Source organism: Pelophylax lessonae (genome assembly GCF_965119305.1).
Source record: "Pelophylax lessonae genome assembly, chromosome: 5".
In the NCBI taxonomy this organism is placed as follows: Eukaryota; Metazoa; Chordata; class Amphibia; order Anura; family Ranidae; genus Pelophylax; species Pelophylax lessonae.
In genome coordinates, this window is record NC_138772.1 from 353,622,214 (window position 1) to 353,643,229 (window position 21,016).

At 41.1% G+C, this 21,016-nt stretch overlaps 1 protein-coding gene across 2 annotated transcripts in view; it reads left to right on the forward strand.

Annotated features, from left to right (window-relative positions):
- Positions 1–21,016, forward strand: part of CARMIL1 (capping protein regulator and myosin 1 linker 1) — a 477,665-nt gene that overhangs the window by 352,284 nt on the left and 104,365 nt on the right. For both annotated transcript variants that reach the window (XM_082259259.1, XM_082259260.1), the window contains exons 27-28: positions 3,123–3,298; positions 10,352–10,439. In XM_082259259.1, the coding sequence (XP_082115385.1) occupies positions 3,123–3,298; positions 10,352–10,439 (264 nt within the window). The remainder of the gene's footprint in view (positions 1–3,122; positions 3,299–10,351; positions 10,440–21,016) is intronic.

Genomic DNA, 21,016 nt, shown 5'->3' on the forward strand with positions numbered 1-21,016 from the left:
ACACTAGTAGACTTCTCTGGTTTTTTTTTAGAATCCAGTGCTAGTTATTTTGCTTTAAAAAGCTTTCAACACTGATAAATTGAAATGTATCAGGTTCTCTAGGTATCCTTGACAGTAAACCCCCATAACCTACCTGCTACCTGAACCAAAACCCTTAAAATAAGATGCTATATCTTCACTATGCTCCTAACAACCTAAAGCCTAAGTGTGCACCCTTCATTCTTAACCCCCAACACTTAACTTCTGACTGCTAATTCTGTCTCCCATTTAGGAAAAATTAACAGGTTTTATTTATAACTGGTCTTCTCTACTTTTAATACATCTCTGTCCTGTGCTCCCCTGCCACAGCACCAAGTAAAACCCCTTTAAAATAAATTTTCAGTCTGTGCCAGAGCTTACACAGGGCTAAGGAACTTACCCCACCCCCATGGTGCTTTGGGCCTTGCAATGGGCTGCTTAGGTACCATGAATTACAGAGTTAGGGGAAAGAGCTAAGGTAACATGCTCGGCCATAGTAAGAAGTGGCAGGTGTTAGCAAGTGCTCTGGATTGTGATTGGAGTGTGGGAAAGGTATCCATACCTGAAAACTGGGCTATATGCGGTTTAAGTAACCTATAAAACCGCACCTGACCTAAAAACTAAACTCCTGCCCTTCTTACACATATAACTTGTCCTGTGCTGGAAGCCTCTGCACGGAATCATTACAAAAGCACACACTTCTGGTTCTATGTGCAGAAGAAAGGCTTTGCAATCTGCCAGTCCATATCTTGGTTAGAAAAGACAGCAGAAAGACAACAGCCACCTGTTGTCTTTTTTTTTTTTTTATGAGCGAGTACAAGTAAGAGTGCCGATACTTGTGCTCAAGCACTCGCCGATACCAGTTACCCAATACCTTTGCAGTGCGATTTGAGCCCATACAAAAATGAAACGGCTTAAATAGCACTGCAAAGAATCCAGTGCGATTCCTGACTGAATCACATCCGGTTTCCTGCAACGCTCCTGTGTGAACCCAGGCTGAAGTCACTATGACAAGAAGCAGTGCGGAAAACAGCATGTGATTCAGACAGGAATCACACCACATTCCTGTTCAAATCACATGCAATTTGAGGCCATTTATTTTGTATGGGCTTAAATTGCATTGATTTTAGGTATCGGAGCATTTGTACAAGTACTTGTGCAAATGCTTAGTATCGGCATGGATATCTGTATTGGTGCAACCCCAATAAAATGCTTGCAAAATTTTTTTTTGTTTTTTTTTTTGTTAAAAATGACAAGGAGTAACGTGCAAAAGGTCTCAGGCACATATTATATAGGTTGACCTCCAGGGGGTTTTACCCCCTTCCTGACCAGGCCATTTTTTGTTATACGGCACTGCGTCGTTTAACTGAAGTTTGTGCGGTCGTGCGACACTGTACCCAAATACATTTTTTGTCCTTTTTTTTTTCCCCCACAAATAGAGCTTTCTTTTAGTCGTACTTGATAACCTCTGCGGTTTTTTTTTTTATTTGTTTTTTTTTTTTTTTGCGCTATAAACAAAAAAAGACCGACCATTTTGGAAAAAGCAAAAAACGTTGATTGGTTTTTGCCAAAGCAATAGCGTTTACAAACTATGGGATATTTTTTTTCTTAGTAATGGCGGTGATCAGCAACTTATAGCATGGCTGCGATATTGCGGCAGACAAATTGGACACTTAACTGACCCTTTTGCACTTTTTAGGGACCAGTGACACTGATACAGTGATCAGTGTTAAAAAAATATGCACTGTCACTGTACTAATGACACTGGCAGGAAAAGGGTTAACATAAGGGGGCGCTGCTAGGCTCCCGCTGAGTAGGATCACAGCAGAAGCGGGTCGCTGAAGGTGCACGTTCTCTAGACCCGGAAGTGTCAGATCACGTACTAGGTGCGTGATCTATTGCAAAGAAGCTGTCCTGTCACAGTAAATGTATCGTGGGCAGTCTGCAAATGATTAATGGAGCCCTTAAGCACAGGTGGACAAGTTAGCAGTTATTTATGGAGATGGTCTATTACTAAATGCACAACGCAAACAGACAAAAATTTCCCAGCACACCTACCAGCCAGCCTGGAAAAAAAAAAATTGCCTGGAGACAATCTATTCCTCAAAGGCACAGGGACACATTGGTCACCCAGCTAGAGTAAAATGGCAATTATTAAATGCACACCTTAGCTTACCACTGCAGAATTTAACTAAAGTGTAAAAAAGAAATGAGACCTTGTTTGTGGAATTCCTCTAGTCATTTCCTTCCCTTGCTGTTATTACTGCACCTTGTTAGAATCTAGCAACTGTTCTGTGATGGAATCTAGCAAGCAGAAGTGATTTATGGAGTAACTACTGCCCACAAGCTGCCCACATTATTCTGCGTTCAGAATAAAATGACTTCTTTGTAATGAGAGCTTCTTGAATTAATTATACCTAAAAATATTTGATAAATCACTTCTGTATAAGTTCTGCCATATGCTCTGCAATTAGAAGTCATGCTATTTTACAAAAAAAATGTAAAGTATCATAAAATTGTTTTCTAAACTGAGGTCAAATCATACTGGTCTAATTTATACTTTCAAAGATGGAGCCTAGGATAAGCAATTGCACATTGCCTTTGAATAAAAATGTGATTGAATCACACCAACAGCATGGTTTCCCTTCTATCTGTGCCATGCTTTTTAAGAGATGGTACAAAAGGTGAGCTGTGTTTGCTGTCCCTAGAGGGTTCCACCTCCCATGCAATCGCAATGCTTTTAGTTGTGATGACACCAAAAGTGGCATGATCATCTCTGGACCAGAGTCTCAGTCCACAAAGTAGATGTGAACCCTGGATGCTACCTGAACCAAAATTGCTCCATTCTTCTGGAGAGAAAAGCAGATTAAAGGCATTATGGAAGGAGGGGTGCACTGTAGTCTCTGTGAAAGGCAGTAAATAACTATAAGCATTGCACTTTACCATAAAAAATATGACACTAGGTAAAATTTAAGGCACCTTTGATGTACTTTAGATAACTAACTCTGGTTTCTTAATTTTCTCTTAAGAGTTAAAAATGTATTTGTTTCCCCTGTTGGGCAGTCTGATATAACAAGCACTTATAGTCTCTCTTCCATTTCTAGCATCTACTGGAGTCAATGGTTGATGCAGCAGAGAACCTCTGTCCAAATGTGATGAAGAAAGCAAACATTCGTGAGGATCTCATTCAAGCCAGCACTGAGAAGATCTCAATTCCTCGCAACTTTGTAAAGAATGTCTTACTTGAGCAATCTGGAGTAGATATTCTGAACAAAATAAGGTAAATATGGGTTAACAGTGGATTTGAAGAATGTGTATATTTCAATTGAAAAAAACTCTGTTAAACCGTAATTGCATTTTGTCTGACTAAATCTTATAACCCTAATCCTATTTAAAAAAGCAGCAGTGCTTTGTAGCACTGTCCCCGTAGGGCTTGCTGTAAGATGACTTCTCGGGCCTCTTCTGATTACCAGCATACAGTCACTTAAGGAATAGTGCATACATCCCTCCTTATTCCTGATGGCTCATCACACAGTAAAAGATCCAGGGTTTTTTTTTTTTATTAGTTTTGGAACTTGGATGGGAGAAGGGAATAGTGGAATACTCCAACTGTAACTATTCACAATGGATAAGGACAAATCTCACTTGCCTCAATGGGTTGCTTGTGGAAACAGCAGGGCTGTTTAATCCACATTGCCACTTGAATGGAAGGGGTTAAGTCTCCTTGCTCTTTTCTCTCCAGCAATAGACTTGGTGATCCTACATTATCTTTGGGACACTCACTAGCATCCCCTTTACTGACACCCATCCACTAACTCTTCTAGTTGAAGGGGTGGCCCCCCTAAGGTCATGCCCCTTGACACAGATCTGTACTCACTGTACTGCAGAATCAGATCCTCCAGAGTCTCCCCTTTCAGTCAGCTTCCCCGGACCTCTGGGTTCAGCTCCTCACTGGTACTTTCTAGGCCCTCAGGTCGACTACCTGAGGCCGCACAACCCCTCTACAGAGAAGGAGGCAGCCACCCCCTTCCCTCCGGGACTTTGATATCCAGCCAAAAGTCCCCGAGCACATGTGCTCCTGGCTTTTATACAGTATCCCAACATGCACCTATGCACTTTTCCTCTGCCAATTCACCAAGGCTGTATCAAATGCCTGTGCACTCATTCATCAGGTTCCCTCCCACTGTCCAATATGCCTCCCTATTGGACCAGTGTTTGCAGACAGAACGAGTTGCACCCTAGCACAATGAGCAGACCTCACTAACCGATCCTTCTCTGTGGTAGGCAGAGAACAATATAGATTTACCTGTAGTCCTTCTGGTAAGCAGATAGAGCTCAAAACTCTACTTTCTCTCTAGCACCTACCTAGAAGAGTGCTGCACTTTTACCAGTCATTTGCAGCTGTACATTTCACACTATAAATTCAGATGTAACATTTTCTAAAGGTGAACCTATCCTTTAAAAACATTGCTAGATATTGATAGAAGAAAATTTTACCTGATATTATTAAAAGAAAAAAAAAACACTGAAGGCATGTAAATTGTTGTTATAAAAACTGAGACTGCAGGCGACAATTCTTTTTTTATCCTCATAAGCAGTTTTGTAGCAGCTTTTTGCATTATTTAGAGAAACGTTTGCACAAGTGGTTCATGTTGCTGAAAAAAATGCACACAGTGGCATGTTAGAGCGTTTGTAGATTTTCAGTTAGATAGCAAATCACCAGCTTCAATAGCCTGTGATTTGTGATTGTATTGTAACCAGTTACAGTAAGAGCTTTGCAGCCAGCCACAAGTCACTATGAAACTAATATGTGGTATTAGAAGCTCTGGTGCTACAGATTTTTTTTTGTGAGATTGATTTCCTAAAATTTGGTAGTGCAAATCTGGTGCAACTGTGCGTGGTAGCCAATCGGCTTCTAGTTTCAACTTGTTCAGTTAAGCTTTGACAAAAAAAAAAAAAAAAAACCTGATCGTTGTCTGGTTTCTTTGCAGAGCTGCTCCGGATTTTGCATTCTCAGCCCGGGTTCACACTGATGCAGTGCGGGACACTGCATGTGATTCGCACAGGAATAGCAGCACATTCCAGTGCGAATTACTTGTGGTATCTCTGGGGTGCGATTTTAGCCAAGGATTTGTATGGCTCAAATCGCACTGTATCCACACCGAACTCATGCAGGACCATTTTTTTTGTCCGCACCAGAATTCAGTTTTCACACCCATGCAATCGGATTCAGAAAATTGCACTATGTTTTGCAAGCTGATTTTTGGGGCATCGTTAATATTCACTCCGCAATTGGTTTGCATGAACAAGTTGCGATTTTTATGCTGTGCGGAATCGGCAGCAAAATTACTGTGAATTTGCACTGCATCTCGTGTGAACCGAGGCTCAGTTTTAAGTAAGTCCACCCCTGTGGGACATGACTGTAAGTGAATAAACATGACCACTCAACATGGTTGCTTACCCACAGTTTGCAGCTCTTCCATGTTCATCACAGATCCTGAATACCTCACCTCCACCAACTTTAAGATATGTCTACTATAACACACTAATTTAACACACACGTCTTTTTTTTACATAAAGTGCAATCAGGACATGTAAATAATGTTGTTATAAATGTATGCATTTTACATGTTTGTGCCCATGGATGATTCTGAATTTTCATATGCAGCACAAAAGCATTTACTTGAATCTACAATGTAATCCAATAATATGCCTCAGCCATCTGTTCTTGGGTAAACACTTTTATACACAACTCACAAAGACACATTTTCTTGCACATGCTGCTTTTAAATGCTTTGGCCAAATGAAACTCATTTCCTTCTGCAAGTACAAATGAATGAGCATGGGCTGTAAAGGAGGAATATTAGAACTAGGTCCACAAAATCATCATTAAAGCTGTACTTCAGAAGAACAGCTAAATATGCAGCTGAACTAGGGATAGGGGTATGGTTACCTAGTGAAAGATTTGTAATCCTCTACAGCCAGGCTCATGATCCGGACAGCTTTGCCAGACCAGGGATCACTGCAGCAGGACTCAGACACACCTCCATCTTCTTTAAATTGGAAAATGAAAAGGGTTTGTGGTACTTGGGGTCATACCTCTGTTCATTCTGCTCTCTCTTCCTGTTTGCATGTTAACAGCCTACACATCCGCACTGATGTAGAGCCTAATAGGTTCCCTAGTGTAAGCCCTGCTTTCCCTAATGTGTTACTTCTACGTAGCATGTTACAGGTGGCTTATGCAAATACTTCAGCTACTTAACTAGCGTCATTTAATTTTTTTGTTTAAACCATTTTGAGTTTACCAGCAGTTTTTATTAGAACTCCTAAAACATTCCCCTCCCCTACTTAGTCATGGTCGTTTCGGTCCGGTCCCATCTCTCGCCCCGTTCCTATATCCTCCATTATATTTTATGTTTTTGTAGTGCCTTTATCTTAGCCTATAGGCTTACAGTTACAAGATTTATTATTCTGTAGAATGCGGCTTCCTTCTCCGGGTGCGTAATGTTCCCATTGGGGGTGCCTGAAGAGAACCCATATCCGGCTATATAGACATCTCTTGGATTGTCCTTGTGATGATGTTTTTGACTTTGCACTGTTATGGCAAAGTCATGGCGTAGTAGTATGCTTCGTTGATATATTCACACACTATTTATTTTTGTATCCGTTATTTTATTATCCTTCTTTAAAACCTAATAAAACTTTTTTGGAAAAAATAAATAAATAAAACATACAGAATCCAAAAATACAGCAGACTGTATATAAAGAATATATATCACAGCATTTATCTTTTGTTTATACAAATGAACAGTAACTCCCCCATATTGGGAAAATGAAAAATAAACTTTTACAGAAAAAAAATCCTGTAATAGTGCACACACTTTAGCCTCTCTAAAGTATATCCACAGCCCAGATCTTCTTACAGAACTATCTGTGAAGGTGGCCTCTACTGATCCCTGAAAAATGACATTCATACATGTTATCAATCGACTCGAACTGTAAGACAACTCAGTAAGAGGACCAGTTTACCCATCTTCATTCAAATATTGGCATGGTATCCATAATGGTATGTTAAATGTTCTCAATTTTTATGGCTTCCATCCATAGTAGGCCCTGAGACCAGGGTGCACCAATTCAAAGCTATTTCCTGTAGCACTGCAATAAAAAGGGTGTGGGTTAATGTTTGTCAAGGGGGTAGAATATCAGATAAGGTTGCAAAAAAAGGCACATTGGTAAAGTAAGTTGTAGCCCCCTGATTTGAGCGGTTTTGATAGTGGCCTGCTGCCAAAAAGGTTTTAAGGCCTTAGAGCTCTAAAAGGTATGGCGGAACATGCCCCTATCGAAACAGCTCCTAAAGCAGGACTCAGAAACCATTGGGAAAAATGGTATGTATCTTGACTGGGTACCATCTGGTATGACGTTTAATAACTGTTGCTTTGAAAGCTATTGAGCATGTACTCTTATGCATGGAAAGCATTTCTAACCAATCCTCAGCAGGAAAAACCCAGATTGGTTTGATTTCCTTTGAACCCTCTGAATCTGCTCCGAAATTTGGTAGGCCCTGGGGGTGAGAGTGCACGGCCCCAAACACACTGGGTTCTAAAGACAAATCCACTACAAGTGCAGTCACTGAAGATCTGAGGGGGACATGCAAGGAAAAAAAAAAAAAGCATTTTTGCTTGCACATGATTGGATGATAGAAATTAGCAGAGCTTCCCCTCATTTCAGATTTTCCCCTCAGATCTACAGCAACTGCACTTCCAAGTGCACTTCCAGTGCACAGTGGATTTGCCTTTAGTAAATAAACCCCACTGTCTCCAATAGGGGCCGTGCACCTACACTTGCACAGCTGTCAAATTGGGAACATCGGCTGTGCCCATGTAGCCTCTATGTCCCCATGTAAATTAATGGGACTGCCTGCGTCAGGATGCATGAAACATCTGTGCATCTCCATGCAGGCAAACACAACCCTCACATGGACGTATGCTATAGTACACCCACATGAATGAGGCCATAGCCTTTAGCTTCAGGTTGTTTGTTTTTTTTTTTGTAGCTTGTAGCTTTTATTGTCACCTGCCTGCTTATTAGAAATTAAATCAACATGATCACACTGTTAGGGCTCTTTCACACGGGCATTGAATTCTACAGCAACCTTAACACACATGATTGCACCTAGTGTTAATGGGTATTTTTGGTTGGGTTGCATAGGCATTCACGTTGCATCAGGCACTGCCCCTCAAAAGCCCTGTGGGGCTTACAGCGCGCTTGTGCATTTCAATAGAAGTGAATGGAGTCGGTTGCAAAGAATCAACGCCTACCAAACTCTGCTGGCAGCGTTACTTTTGCCTGCCCGACGCAAGGCAATGCTAGCATTGCAGTGTGAACACCTCCATCCATCCCCTATTTAACAATTTTGAGTGGCATTGATGGGTGGTCAGGAAGCAGTACAAACGTGACTCAACCACCTATTATCAATGCCTATGTGAAAGAGCCCTAAATTAATTGTACAAAGACATTTTAAGCTGTAATGTAATCGTGGTCCAGTAGTGGTTATATTCCTGGGAACAAACAGCTGGAATGGTTGCACCAAGATCTTTAAATATAACAATTTATAGAATATTCTCTCTGGTTATTTATTTTTTTTATTTTACTCGAACACGTTAATGCTTAGAGCCAGTTGTGTGCATTTGTTATCCATTCTCTCAAGTATTCATCAGTACATTTAAACCACAATGAATAAAAAAAAAAAAAAATGGGCCAGATATTTTTCATTGGCAGCATTAGGCAGTTTTTTCCAGTGAGTGCACTCACAAAGGATATGAATATTTCATGATTCTTAAAGTGTCACATCAGAAATAATAAGATAAGATGTGAGGCTTTTTCTTTGCCTTTTCCATTGCTGCCTCCAATGATAACATGGAGCTTATGGATGCTTTGATGCTGATTAAAGGTTCAGTCCAGAACAGCTGACCTGAAAATTGAGGCTTTAGTAGCCCAGCTTTCCTAAAGACCCTTCACTCAAGATTTCTGTGCCGTTTTGCTTTCTTGTACCTTAGCTGTGATTTAATTTTCCTGCAAGTGTCCAAGATAAATGAAATATCTCACAAGTGTGAAATAAATGTTAAAGCATCCTCTTGCTATAAATCTTCGTGTAAAAGGACACCTATCAAATCATGTATGTAAATCTAGTTAATGGGGTTGATTTACTAAAGAAAAATAGACTGTTCACTTTGCAAGTGAATTTTCTCCAGAGCTAAGAGAATAAAGTGACATTTTACTTTGTAATAATAAAGAATACATTGATGGAGGGAGATCAATGTGAAGAAGCATCTAACAACACTTTGGGTGTATTATCGTTTTTTTTTTTTTCTTCAATGCCGTTACTTGCTTGATGTCTGGTGAGTGTTTTGACACTCCACGCTTACTACTGTAGGAGTCCTTTAGATATACTGGATAACCCAGCTGTTGGACTGTCAATTTTCGTTTGGGCTCACTATTTGGACTTTATGCCAACATTCATGCCGTTCTTTTGATCACCACCTGGTGGCTTATTTTTTACTTTTTGGACATTTTATTTTGTTTAGCCGTATCTCTTAGCGCTGCGCATATCTTATTTCATATCATTTTTTTGAGGGTTGTATATCCACCTTTTTTTGTGCCAACTGCCATACAGACCAATTTATCTAGCACTCACTTTATTTTGGACTTTAAACTCTTCAGACATGTTATGGCAGCAATACAAGACGGTCAGCCACAACCAGAGAACCTAGCAGAGAGAGCCTTCTAGAAGTAGAAAGTCATTTATCAGAACTCTTGAGGACAGGTGCACCTACTATATGCCGTCAAAATTTGGATTGTAACTCATGACACTATTTTAGTTGCTTTTGTTGCTGTGCTGAAGATAAAAGCATGCATGTGAATTGGATTTAAAGCAGATTTAAAACCAAAAAGAATAAGTTGGTATGTTGCAGCTTGCTAACCCTTCGATGTGGTGGCTGCGTTTTACAGGCTTGTTAAAGAAAGTGGATCTTCTGGCAGGATCATCAGGTAATACAACTACCTTACAAGGGGAACCCCAAAAAGCAAGAACTGCTGTGTTTCCTCTATTGATAGACTGCAGAATATATGTATTTTTTTTTTATTTTTTTGCCCATCAGGCTGCTTTAATTCTAGTTGCCAACTTGGATTTTCCCGATGCACAGAAGGTTGTATCAATATACATGTGCACATAGATCAAACATTGTATTCATTTCTTCTCCAAATGTGTGTAGAAATTCATTCCCCTAACACCTTAAATAAGCTTAAGATGTCTTTTTTTTTTTTTTTCTTGCAGTGAAGTTAAACTTACTGTAGCATCTTTCCTCTCTGACCGAATAGTTGATGAAATCTTAGATGCACTTTCAAGCAGCCACCACAAACTGGTAAGCATGTTCCTTCTTTGTTCAGCAGTTTATTTACAGTGAAAACTTTACCATGTTATGTATGTCTCTGATTTGAAGTGTATCCAAAATGTTTTTTCTATACATTGGGATAGAATGGGGAAGGGTTAGAATCCCGGTCAGGTTTTTCTGCAATCTGTGACTCTGTTAGAGAAATTCCTCTCACTTCCTGTCCTGGTTGAACATTTTTTAGCATACCAGGAAGTGAGAGGAAGTCTCTTACAGGCCATTGATAGCAGTAAAACCTGACAGGGGGGCTACTCCTTCCCACTCAATCCAAAACTAGAAAAAAATGTAGCTGTAGATGCACCTTTTAAAAAGTAACTCCACTTTTTAGGAAAATAAGCATTCCCTTCTGGGTGGTCTATGCACATTACAAGGATTTTAACAAACGTTGTTACAGATTCCTACCTTTTGTTATTCTGAAGAAATAGCGAGTTGTGTCCATGTAAAAACAGAATGAGATTAGAAGTGACTTTATAATTATTAATTATCTGCTGCACCTGCAGAGTTCTAATGAGGAACATGGCAATGTCTTAATCTCTTTAGACTTAAATTGCCTTTGGGAGTATCTCACCAAAAGTTACATTATTTTGTTGCGGAAGATGCTCAAAATCTGACTTTTATCTTAGTGTAGACTTCTTGGAAAATCAGTAAGCCAATCACACAAGCGGGAAATGACCTATCCGGGGGGTGTTCTGTACACCATATTTGTTCAGAATGCCCACAGGTTGCCATATTGCATTGCATTTTAATGAAAATTCCATTTTAGCCACTTGCCAACCGCCGCACGACTATTTGCTGCAGCAGTCAGCCGCTCCTGGGCAAACCGACATAGGGCTACGTTGCTTGCCCAGGAGCCTGTAGGGGGCGAGCGCGCGCCACCATAGGCACGCTCCCGCCCCCGCTCGTTCACAGGGATCCCCGCGCGTGTGACCGGCGGCTCCAATGTCCGCCGGCCACTCGCAATCTCCCGCAGGAGAGGGAGAAAGGCAGACGGCTGATGTAAACACAGCTGTCTGTCATTCTCCCTGATGTAAGCACAGAGACTATATGATCCTGCTATGTAGGATTGTATGCCTCTGTGGTTACATCACAAGCCACGCCCCCCCCACAGTTAGAATCACGCCCCTATTGATACATTTAACCCACTGATCACCAATAAAGTTAACCCCTTCCCTGCCAGTGTCATTTTTACAGTAACAGTGCATATTTATAGAACTGATTACTGTAGTAATGTCACTGGTACTCCCAAAAGTGTAAAAAATGTCAGTCAGGGGTCCGATCTGTCCGCCGCAATGTCGCAGTCCGCAAAAAAAACGCAGATTACTAGTTAAAAAAAAAATAATAAAAATGACATAAATCTTTCCCATAGTTAGTAAACGCAATAACTTTTGCGTAAACCAATCAAAATACGTGTATTGCGATTTTTTTTTTTACCAAAAATATGTAGCAGAAAACAAATTGGCCTAAAATGTTAAAAAATTTTATTTTTACATTTTATTTTTTAAATATCCTATAAAAAAAATGTGAAAAATATTGTTATTTTTTCAAAATTGTCGCTCTTTTTTATTTATAGCGCAAAAAATAAAAATCGCACAGGTGATCAAATACCACCAAAAGAAAGCTATGTTTGTGGGGAAAAAAAGGACGTCAATTTCATTTGGGTACAGCGTCGCACGTCCACGCAATTGTCTGTTAAAATCACACAGTCCAGAATCGCAAAATTGGGCCTGGTCTTTGAGCAGCCAAATCCTCCGGGGCTTAAGTGGTTAATTAATTGCTATTTTTTCCCACAAAAGTGGAGTTAACGTTTCCATATCTTATGGATATATTTCCATAGTTATAGTTGTACAGTATATAATAACAATATATTGCAGAGTAGTTTATCGCACTTCTAGAATGATTCACATTACTGCCTGTCCCAGGGGATCCTATAATTTCATGCCATATCAGAGTCCTAAAAAATGCATATTTTACACTGTGGGGTTGCATTGGTCAGCATTTATTTAACCTGCCAGTGTAGGTTTTAAAAAACTGGAGCAACAGGACACAATTGTTTATTCAGTGCATATGCTGACAGCCACAAGTCACTAGTAGGTGTGCAGTGTTGTATGAGATGTGAGATCTTTGTGCCATCAGTTTCAGCAAAGGGTCTACGCTTTGTAACGATACAGTAAGGAGGTTGTCATTGCTCACTTGTTCCTCTAAAAATGATAGTTGCCTGGCTATCATACTGGCCCACTTGCTTTAATGTTTTTTTATCATTTGTCTTGTACAAATGTGCCCTGCTGCTTTCCTGCGCTATCATGCGCTGTCTATGTGCTGTTTGCCTTTTTAAATCCCTCCTATGTGTAGCCAGAGTGTTTTTTACAATCACATGCAAAATATCTTTTACTGCAGTCATTTCTTCATCTTTCTATCTATTAAATACTCTGCTCTTGTTGTTTTAACTTTGGATAGTAAAACTTTTTTTTTTTTCTACCAGTAAATACCTTATACAGCCCACCTCCTCTTTCTTGTCTGGTAATTTGCCTAGGCTAATAACAATATGCACAGCCCTCTCTTACTCTCGTAAAGGTGTTTTTTAGCAAGGGAGGGATGAGTCATAGGAAAGCCAAGGAGAGCTGCGGACCTGGAGGGGGCTGGATGAGGGCGGAGATAACAAGACAGCAGAGATTCAGGAGTTTTCATCCAGAGAGGAGAAATGTGCAGGCAAGCAGTGGTGTGAGTCTGTCTGTATGTGTGTGTGCGTGTATATGTACTGTATATATGTGTGTGTATGTATGTGTATATATATATATATATATATATATATATATATAGTATTCCACAAAAATGAGTACCACCCTCACATTTTTTTGTCATTATTTTATTCAATCTTTTCATGTGACAACACTGAAGAAATAACACTTTGCTACAATGTAAAGTAGTGAGTGTACAGCTTGTATAACAGTGTAAATTTGCTGTCCCCTCAAAATAACTCAACACACAGCCATTAACGTCTAAACCACTGGCAACAAAAGTGAGTACACCCCTAAGTAAAAAAAAAAAAAAAGTTCAAATTGAGCCCATTTAGCCATTTTCCCTCCCCTGTGTCATGTGACTCATTAGTGTTACAAGGTCTCAGGTGTGAATGGGGACCAGGTGTGTAAATTTGGTGTTGTCGCTCTCACTCTCTCATACTGGTCACTGGAAGTTTAACATGGCACCTCATGGCAAAGAACTCTGAGGATCTGAAAAAAAGAATTGTTGCTCTACAGAAGGATGGCCTAGGCTAGGAGAAGATTGTCAAGACCCTGAAACTGAGCTGCAGCACAGTGGCCAAGACCATACAGCAGTTTAACAGGACAGATTCCACTCAGAACACGCCTCGCCATGGCCGTGTGTTGTTATTTTGAGGGGACAGCAAATTGACACGGTTATCCAAGCTTTACACTCACTACTTTACATTTTAGCAAAATTTAATTTGTTCAGTGTTGTCACATGAAAAGGTATAAAATATTTGCAAAAAATGAAAGGGGTGTACTCACTTTTGTGAGATACTGTATGTATGGATACACTTAAGGTCACCCTTGCTGCTTCACACACTTCCTGTGTAAGATACACAGTACTACCAAATTATATGACTTTGAAGTGAGTGCTAAGTGCTATATAAAACTATAGAGCATAACTAATACAAAATCTCAAAAAAATATATATAAAATATAATACTCTGTATAACTAAAGCTATAAAAGTATAAATGGGTGGGCAAATACCCCACCTTACTGCAAAAAATATGTATTAAATGTGATAAATGGGCAGCTGCCCCTTTAAATGCCAAATCACCCAATATGTGTGACAAAACCCTTCAATAGTGAAAGACCATAAAAACAATATATGCAATGCATTCAAATATCCATGCAATAAATGTCCACAAAGTATATGTGCACTCTAAGTGCATAATATGTGAATCCAATCACAGGATTGCTGAGCGAATACAGTATAGTGATCTAAAAGACTTCTTCCAAATCACCAAACGTGCTCCACCACATGCTAATAATTTATTGTACTCACCAGGTTAACCACTTGCCGACCGCCGCACGACTATCTACGTCGGCGGTCAGCCCCTCACAGGCAAAGTGACGTAGGGCTACGTCACTAGCTTGTGAGGGTCTAGGGAGCGAGTGCGCACCGCCGGAGGCGCGCTCCCGCGTGGTCATGGACCACCCCGCGCGTGTGACCGGCGGACCCGATGTCCGCCGGTCACTCTGCGATCGGTGGGGGAGAGGGAGAAAGTCAGGCGGCTTGTGTAAACAAGCTGCCTGTCATTCTCCCCTGTGTATGAAGGATGATCATACGGTTCTACTTTGTAGAACCGTTGATCACTCTTCATACATCTGAAGCCACAGCCAATCACAGTAGAAAGCACGCCCCTAGGGACACACACAGCCCCTCCCTTTCAAAAAAAGTTAACCCCTTCACTGCCAGTGTATTTTTACAGTAACAGTGCATATGTATAGCACTGATTACTGTAGAAATGTCACTGGTAACCCCAAAAGTGGCAAAAATGTCAGTCAAGGGTCCGATCTGTCCGCTGCAATGTCGCAGTACCGCAAAAAAAATCGCAGATCGCCGCCATTACGCGTTAAAAAAAAAACAACAAAAATGACAAAAATCTTTACCTTTGTTAGTAAACGCGATAACTTTTGCGCAAACCAATCAAAATACGCTTTTTGCGATTTTTTTTTTTTACCAAACATAGGTAGCATAAAACAAATTGGCCGAAAATTTTAAAAAATTTTGATTTTTAAAGAAAGCTCTGTTTGTGGGAAAAAAGGACGCCAAATTCTTTTAGATACAGCGTCGCACGACCACGCAATTGTCTGTTAAAGTCACGCAGTGCCGAATCGCAAAATACCCCCTGATCAGGAAGGGGGTAAAATCTTCCGGGGCTTAAGTGGTTAATCAGATCAACAGGCAATGAATAAGCATGTTGGTTTAAAGCAGTCATCCGTACAGATATGTGAGCTCCTCTCCTGGTGGGTCCCGATTTTGCTTATATGCCAGAACGATAAAAAATTCAACAAGTAGGGGGCGTATAGTGTAATACCGTTTAGTTACTCAATTAAATCATATGCATATACACTCTCACTTGCTAGATGTAGTTAAAACACCAACATATACCGTTTCCTCAGTCTAGAGTATAGTTATCCGCCGCTCATGTTCCCCAGAGCCGGCGTGTGCGCCACAGACCCAGAAACCAAGCAGGATTGAAAACTAGAAATTACGTCAACCTCTCAGCATTTGAAGCAGGGGCGTGTCTTCAGTTTGCTTCCTGAAGATGCGCCCCTGCGCAAAATGCATAGGGGCTTAGAGGTTGACGCCCTTTCTGCTTTTCCATCCTGCTTGGTTTCCGGGTCCTTTGAGCACAGGCCGGCTCTGGGGAATGCGATCAGGGGGACACCATACACTAGACCAAGGAAACTTTATGCTGGCGTTTTAACTACATCCAGCATGTGAGTGTATATGCATATGATTTTATAAATCTGAGTAAATAAACGGTATTACACTATATGCCCCCTACTTGTTGGGGTTTCTTGTTCTGGTATATGAGCAAAATCGGGACCCGATGGATGAGCGAGTTTGGGGTAGAGGAACTTGACTGGCCTGTACAGGGTCCTGACCTCAACCCCAAAAGAACACCTTTGGGATGAATTAGAGCAGAGACTGTGTGCCAGGCCTTCTCTTGCACATCATTGCCTGACCTAGCAAATGTGCTTCTGGAAGAATGGTCAAACATTCCCATAGACACACTCCTAAACCTTTTGGACAGCCTTCCCAGAAGAGTTGAAGCTGTTATAGCTGCAAAGGTTGGGCCAACACAACATTGAACCCTATGGACTAAGACTGGGATGCCATTATAGTTCATGTGCTTGTAAAGACAGGCGTCCCAATACTTGTCGTTATATAGTGTATGTTATTACAAGAGAGTTCAAGCCCAACAAAAACCTTACTACAGATTTGATTAACCTTTACCTTCATTTTTATACTGTATGTATTGTGACAGATTCTGTAATTCTGTATCGGCACTTTCAACCCTGTCTGGATTTTTCTAGGTGCCTTCAGCTTGTACACAGGTGTGCAGGTTTGTTATTTATTGAGTATAGATCAGAGCTCTCATTTTAGAGACAGCTCCCAGTGTGGGTGACAGGGCAGGTAGAGAAGCCCCAGCCAGGTGTCAAGATACAGGCGGTCTCACCCAGGGGTCAGAGGTGCCCCAGCTAAGAGACAGGGATTCTCACTCAGGAGTCAGAGGTGCCCCAGCCAGGAGACAGAGGGTCTCTTTCCAGGAGTCGGGTTGGCTCCAATCTGGGTGTCAGTAGAACCCCTATCCAGAGGTCAGGATTGGGCTGTGCAACAGGGCGCTGTGACTAAAGGTTAAGAGAGCCAAGTCAGGCTGTAGAGCTGGACAGCACAGTAAGTAAAGCAGCGGTGCTGCCAACAAGGGAGCCAGGTAGCTCACTGTCTTTGTTCATATTGATGTGGAAGAACCCCTGAGTGGACAACTGATGTCTTTGTGAACTTTCTGTTTTATTAAATGAAAGTAGGCTGTCATGCTCTTACATACAGTTTGGACTGGCGCAACTCATTGCAAAAGCACCTACCACATGGGCATAATCTCCCCAATACCACATTATGTATGCTAATGCTCATATTTGTGCCACGCTCCCATAAAGGCCAAGGTGAAGGTGTCACTCTAGTGCTGAAAGACTGTCCTGTTATTTGCTTATTCAACAATACAGGAAACCCTGCAGCAGTACATGACGTTGTTTAACCCTGCTATGTACATTGCACTTAGGGGGAACTGGGTACTCTGGTGGAAATCTCTCGTTACTGAAGTCCCAAAAAGATAATGGACCATCTTATAATTCAACTTGCCAGCAGCTGATAGATTGTTACTACAAATCTAATTTATAGCTTTGTGTTACTACTCATTTAACATTTAAATATATAGGAAACAAAAGGAACAGGCCTGGTGTGTGATAATGGAATCAAGAAATTATATGTGATGACCACATGACTTTCTGGTCCGTCTTATGAATGAACCCCACTTGTTTAAAAAATATATTTAGAATAGTGTAAATGCTTCAGTATAGTAATGAGCCTTCTGTATAGCAGCTATGGAATTAAGAGTTTATGAGGAAGTAGGTGAGACGATGAACACAAGACCACTGGGATATGGAGATTTGGTATCCTTCAGTGGCTGCTCTTAAGTAATTCTTACAGAGGATCCGATGCTTTTAGACAGAAGGCCCAGTGGGAGAAGCAGCTCAGGACGTGATACATCTGTCTGAAAAACAGCTCATGATCTTTCATTAAAATATATGCTGTCAGTGCTTCAAGATACTTTTACGCAGGTTCTAATATTACAGTGAAACCTAATAATTACATTTTGTAATATACATTCAAAGCTATAAGTTTACTGCTGCTGTTTCATTCAAGAGGAACACGAGTCATCAATATATGACTCATGAAGTTTAAAGTGTGTGAAGTTTAAACTAAAGATCTGAGATGACCACCAGGCAGCTGAGAACAGCAAGTCTACATTGAGGTAGACCTTTCAATCCAAGGTCCCCAAATCTTTGTGAAATCAGCAGGGCAGTCTCTGGCTTTATAAATGAGCGTATACTTAGGAAAGAGCTCAGCAACCAATTTCAGAAACCTCTTCATAGTGGGGAAGTGGGGTCCTTAACAAAGAAATAGGATCGGTTTTTGTGTGTAAAAACGTAGCTGCCAAAGCAAAGCTCTACTTGCAGACCAAGGAGTAAAGGACCCCAACAGTAGGACCCCAGGAGTTTTAGGAGCAGCAAAGCCCAAGTATCTGTGAATTAATTTTTGAATTTGTGTCCAGTAGTCTTGTGTCAGTGGCCAGGAGGAATAACTCTGCTGTATACATTTTATTACATGTTAATGCAGAACAGGATTTTTTTGTTGCTCACCTTAAAATCCCTTTCTCTGAGTTCATTGACAGACACAACTCTTCTGAATTCTCAACCATAGGGTTACAGCGCCACATACAGGAGTAGGACACTAGGCAGAAAAAAAAACTTGGCATTGCCTATGGGCAGTCCTTGCTGATATAAACCCCCACTCTGCTATAGGCAAGCCAGTTAGTCACAAAGCAGTGGTAGAAGTATAAACTCTAATAGAGGGGTGGCTGCTGTGTCCGTCAATGAACTCATTTTCTCTTAGGTCCATTGACGGACACAGCTCTTCTGAATTCTCAACCATAGGGACGTCCCTAAGCAGTACCACAATGAGAAGTGGGCAATCTGCAAATGTAACAATCAGGCAAGCATTCCACCACTGAAAACAGCCCCAAAGAGCAATAAGGAGCCGGAAACAATAGCCCACAAAATCTTTCAGTTACAACCAAGCAACCGAAAATGCAAACGCAGCAAAGATGAAAAGTTTTTTAAAAGTATGCACGGACAACCGGGGGGGTCTGGTAGCGATAAAAAGCCAAGCTATCACTAGGTCTGGGGGAAGGGAGGTGGAGGGAGACCTTGCAGGGCCGGGTACAAGTGTCCCACACTGCAGCTTGGGAAAGCAGCGCTGTGACATGGACACCAGGAGTCTGGTCATATGCGCCCCTGCAAGACGTTTAACTCACTGGCCTGCCCAGGTAGTCGGGGCCAACCTAGTGCTTAGCTAAAGGTCTGCGCATGCTGGCCAGGCTGGGATGGCAACTGGATCTTGATTATCCAGGCCATCGCCCAGCCCGACTGTTGATTGAAGAACTCCACAGGAAAAAAAAAGGAAAATAAAAACCAGAGGTCCCAGTAGGGCAGGGCTCAACAAACCCCAGGCGCCAGTTCGCATTGCGACCAGTAGTTTCGACCTGGTGCCTGGGCTGCCACCCGAATGCTTCCCACACCCTTTGTACGCCGCACTGCTATGTATACCAGGCTTCGCCTGCCTATCTGTGGGCCTGGGACCAGCTTAGCAGGTGCAGCCAGATAGGGGGTTGGGGGAGGAAGGAGGATATGTCTGCTCTCCTCCCCTAGTTTTATTACTGTTTCCCTGGCCACGATGGGGCAAAGAATGAAATGCAGTGCAATGTGCATTGCATTAGATTCAGTGGAGCACAGGAGAGACATGCAGGGTCTTTTAGACCCTAGATATCTTATTAAAGAGAACCTGTCACCAAAAAAAAAAAAAATCATAGGGGACTTTTAAAATAAAACGTTGATTGCAATACACATGTTCCATATTGTCACGCATGCAGGAATGAGAGCCATAATTCTAGCACCAGACCTCCTTCGTAGCTCTAAACTGATGACTTATAGGGGGCTTTAAAGTGTAATCTATGGAAGATATAGGGTATGGACATGTTTAAGGTTTGACATTTTGGGTATCTATTTACTATATATTTACAGCTCTGGCAGCGACACGGTTAAAGGAGAAGTTATCTTTGGGAACATGTTACATCTTCCAGCCATAAGATTTGTTAGTTAAACTGGCTCCTAACTTTTTTAGCTGGCTCCTAAATTCAAAGAAAAATTGTCAAGCCCTGCAGTAGGTAGCTAGGACACCACTACTGATACTAGAAAGAAAGAACTGGCTTGCGTTTAGCAGAGATGGGGGTTTAATATCAGCAAGGACTGCCCATAGGCAGTGCCGAGTTTCTTTTTCTGCCTAGTGTCCTACTCCTGTAAGTGGTGATATAACCCTATGGTTGAGAATTCAGAAGAGCTTTGTCCGTTAATGAATTCAGAGAAAGTAATTTAAGCGGAATCTGCAGTGACTAATACTACATAAGTATAGGGTGAGTACTTCAAATCTGCACTCAAATCTGCACTCTTCCCCTATCCACAGGCCTGCAAATGTCTGTAAAAAGAACTACAGTGCTGTAAAAACTTCCTGATTTTTTTTTTTGTATATTTGTCACACTTAAATGATTCAAATCATCAAACTAATGTTAATATTATGCAAAGATAACCCAAGTAAATACAAAATGCAGTTATTAAATGATTATTTCATTTATTAAAGGAAAAAAACTGTTCAAACCTGCCTGGCCCTATGTGAAAAACTAACTGCCCCTGAACCTAAATACTGGTTGTGCTGTGGAGGAATGTTGGCCCTTTCTTCTTTGCAGAATTGTTTTAATTCAGCCACATTGGAGGGTTTTCCAGTATGAACGGCCTGTTTAAAGTCATGCCACAGCATCTCAATCTAATTCAAGTTGGGACTTTGACTTGGCCACTCCAAAACCTTAATTTTGCTTTTTTTAAAAAAAAAAAAAAGCCATTTAGAGGTGGACTTGCTGGTGTTTTTCAGATAATAACCCAAGTGCACTTGAGTTTGATTGCCTGACAGTCTCCTTTGGGATTTTCTGGTAAAGCGCAGAATTCATGGTTTCATAAAATATGGCAAGTCGTCCAGGCCCTGAAGCTGCAAAGCAGCCCCAGAACATCACAATACCACCACCATGTTTTACTGTTGGTATTATGTTCGTTTTATGAAATGCTGTGTTAGTTTTACATCAGATGTAACAAGACACACACCTTCCAAA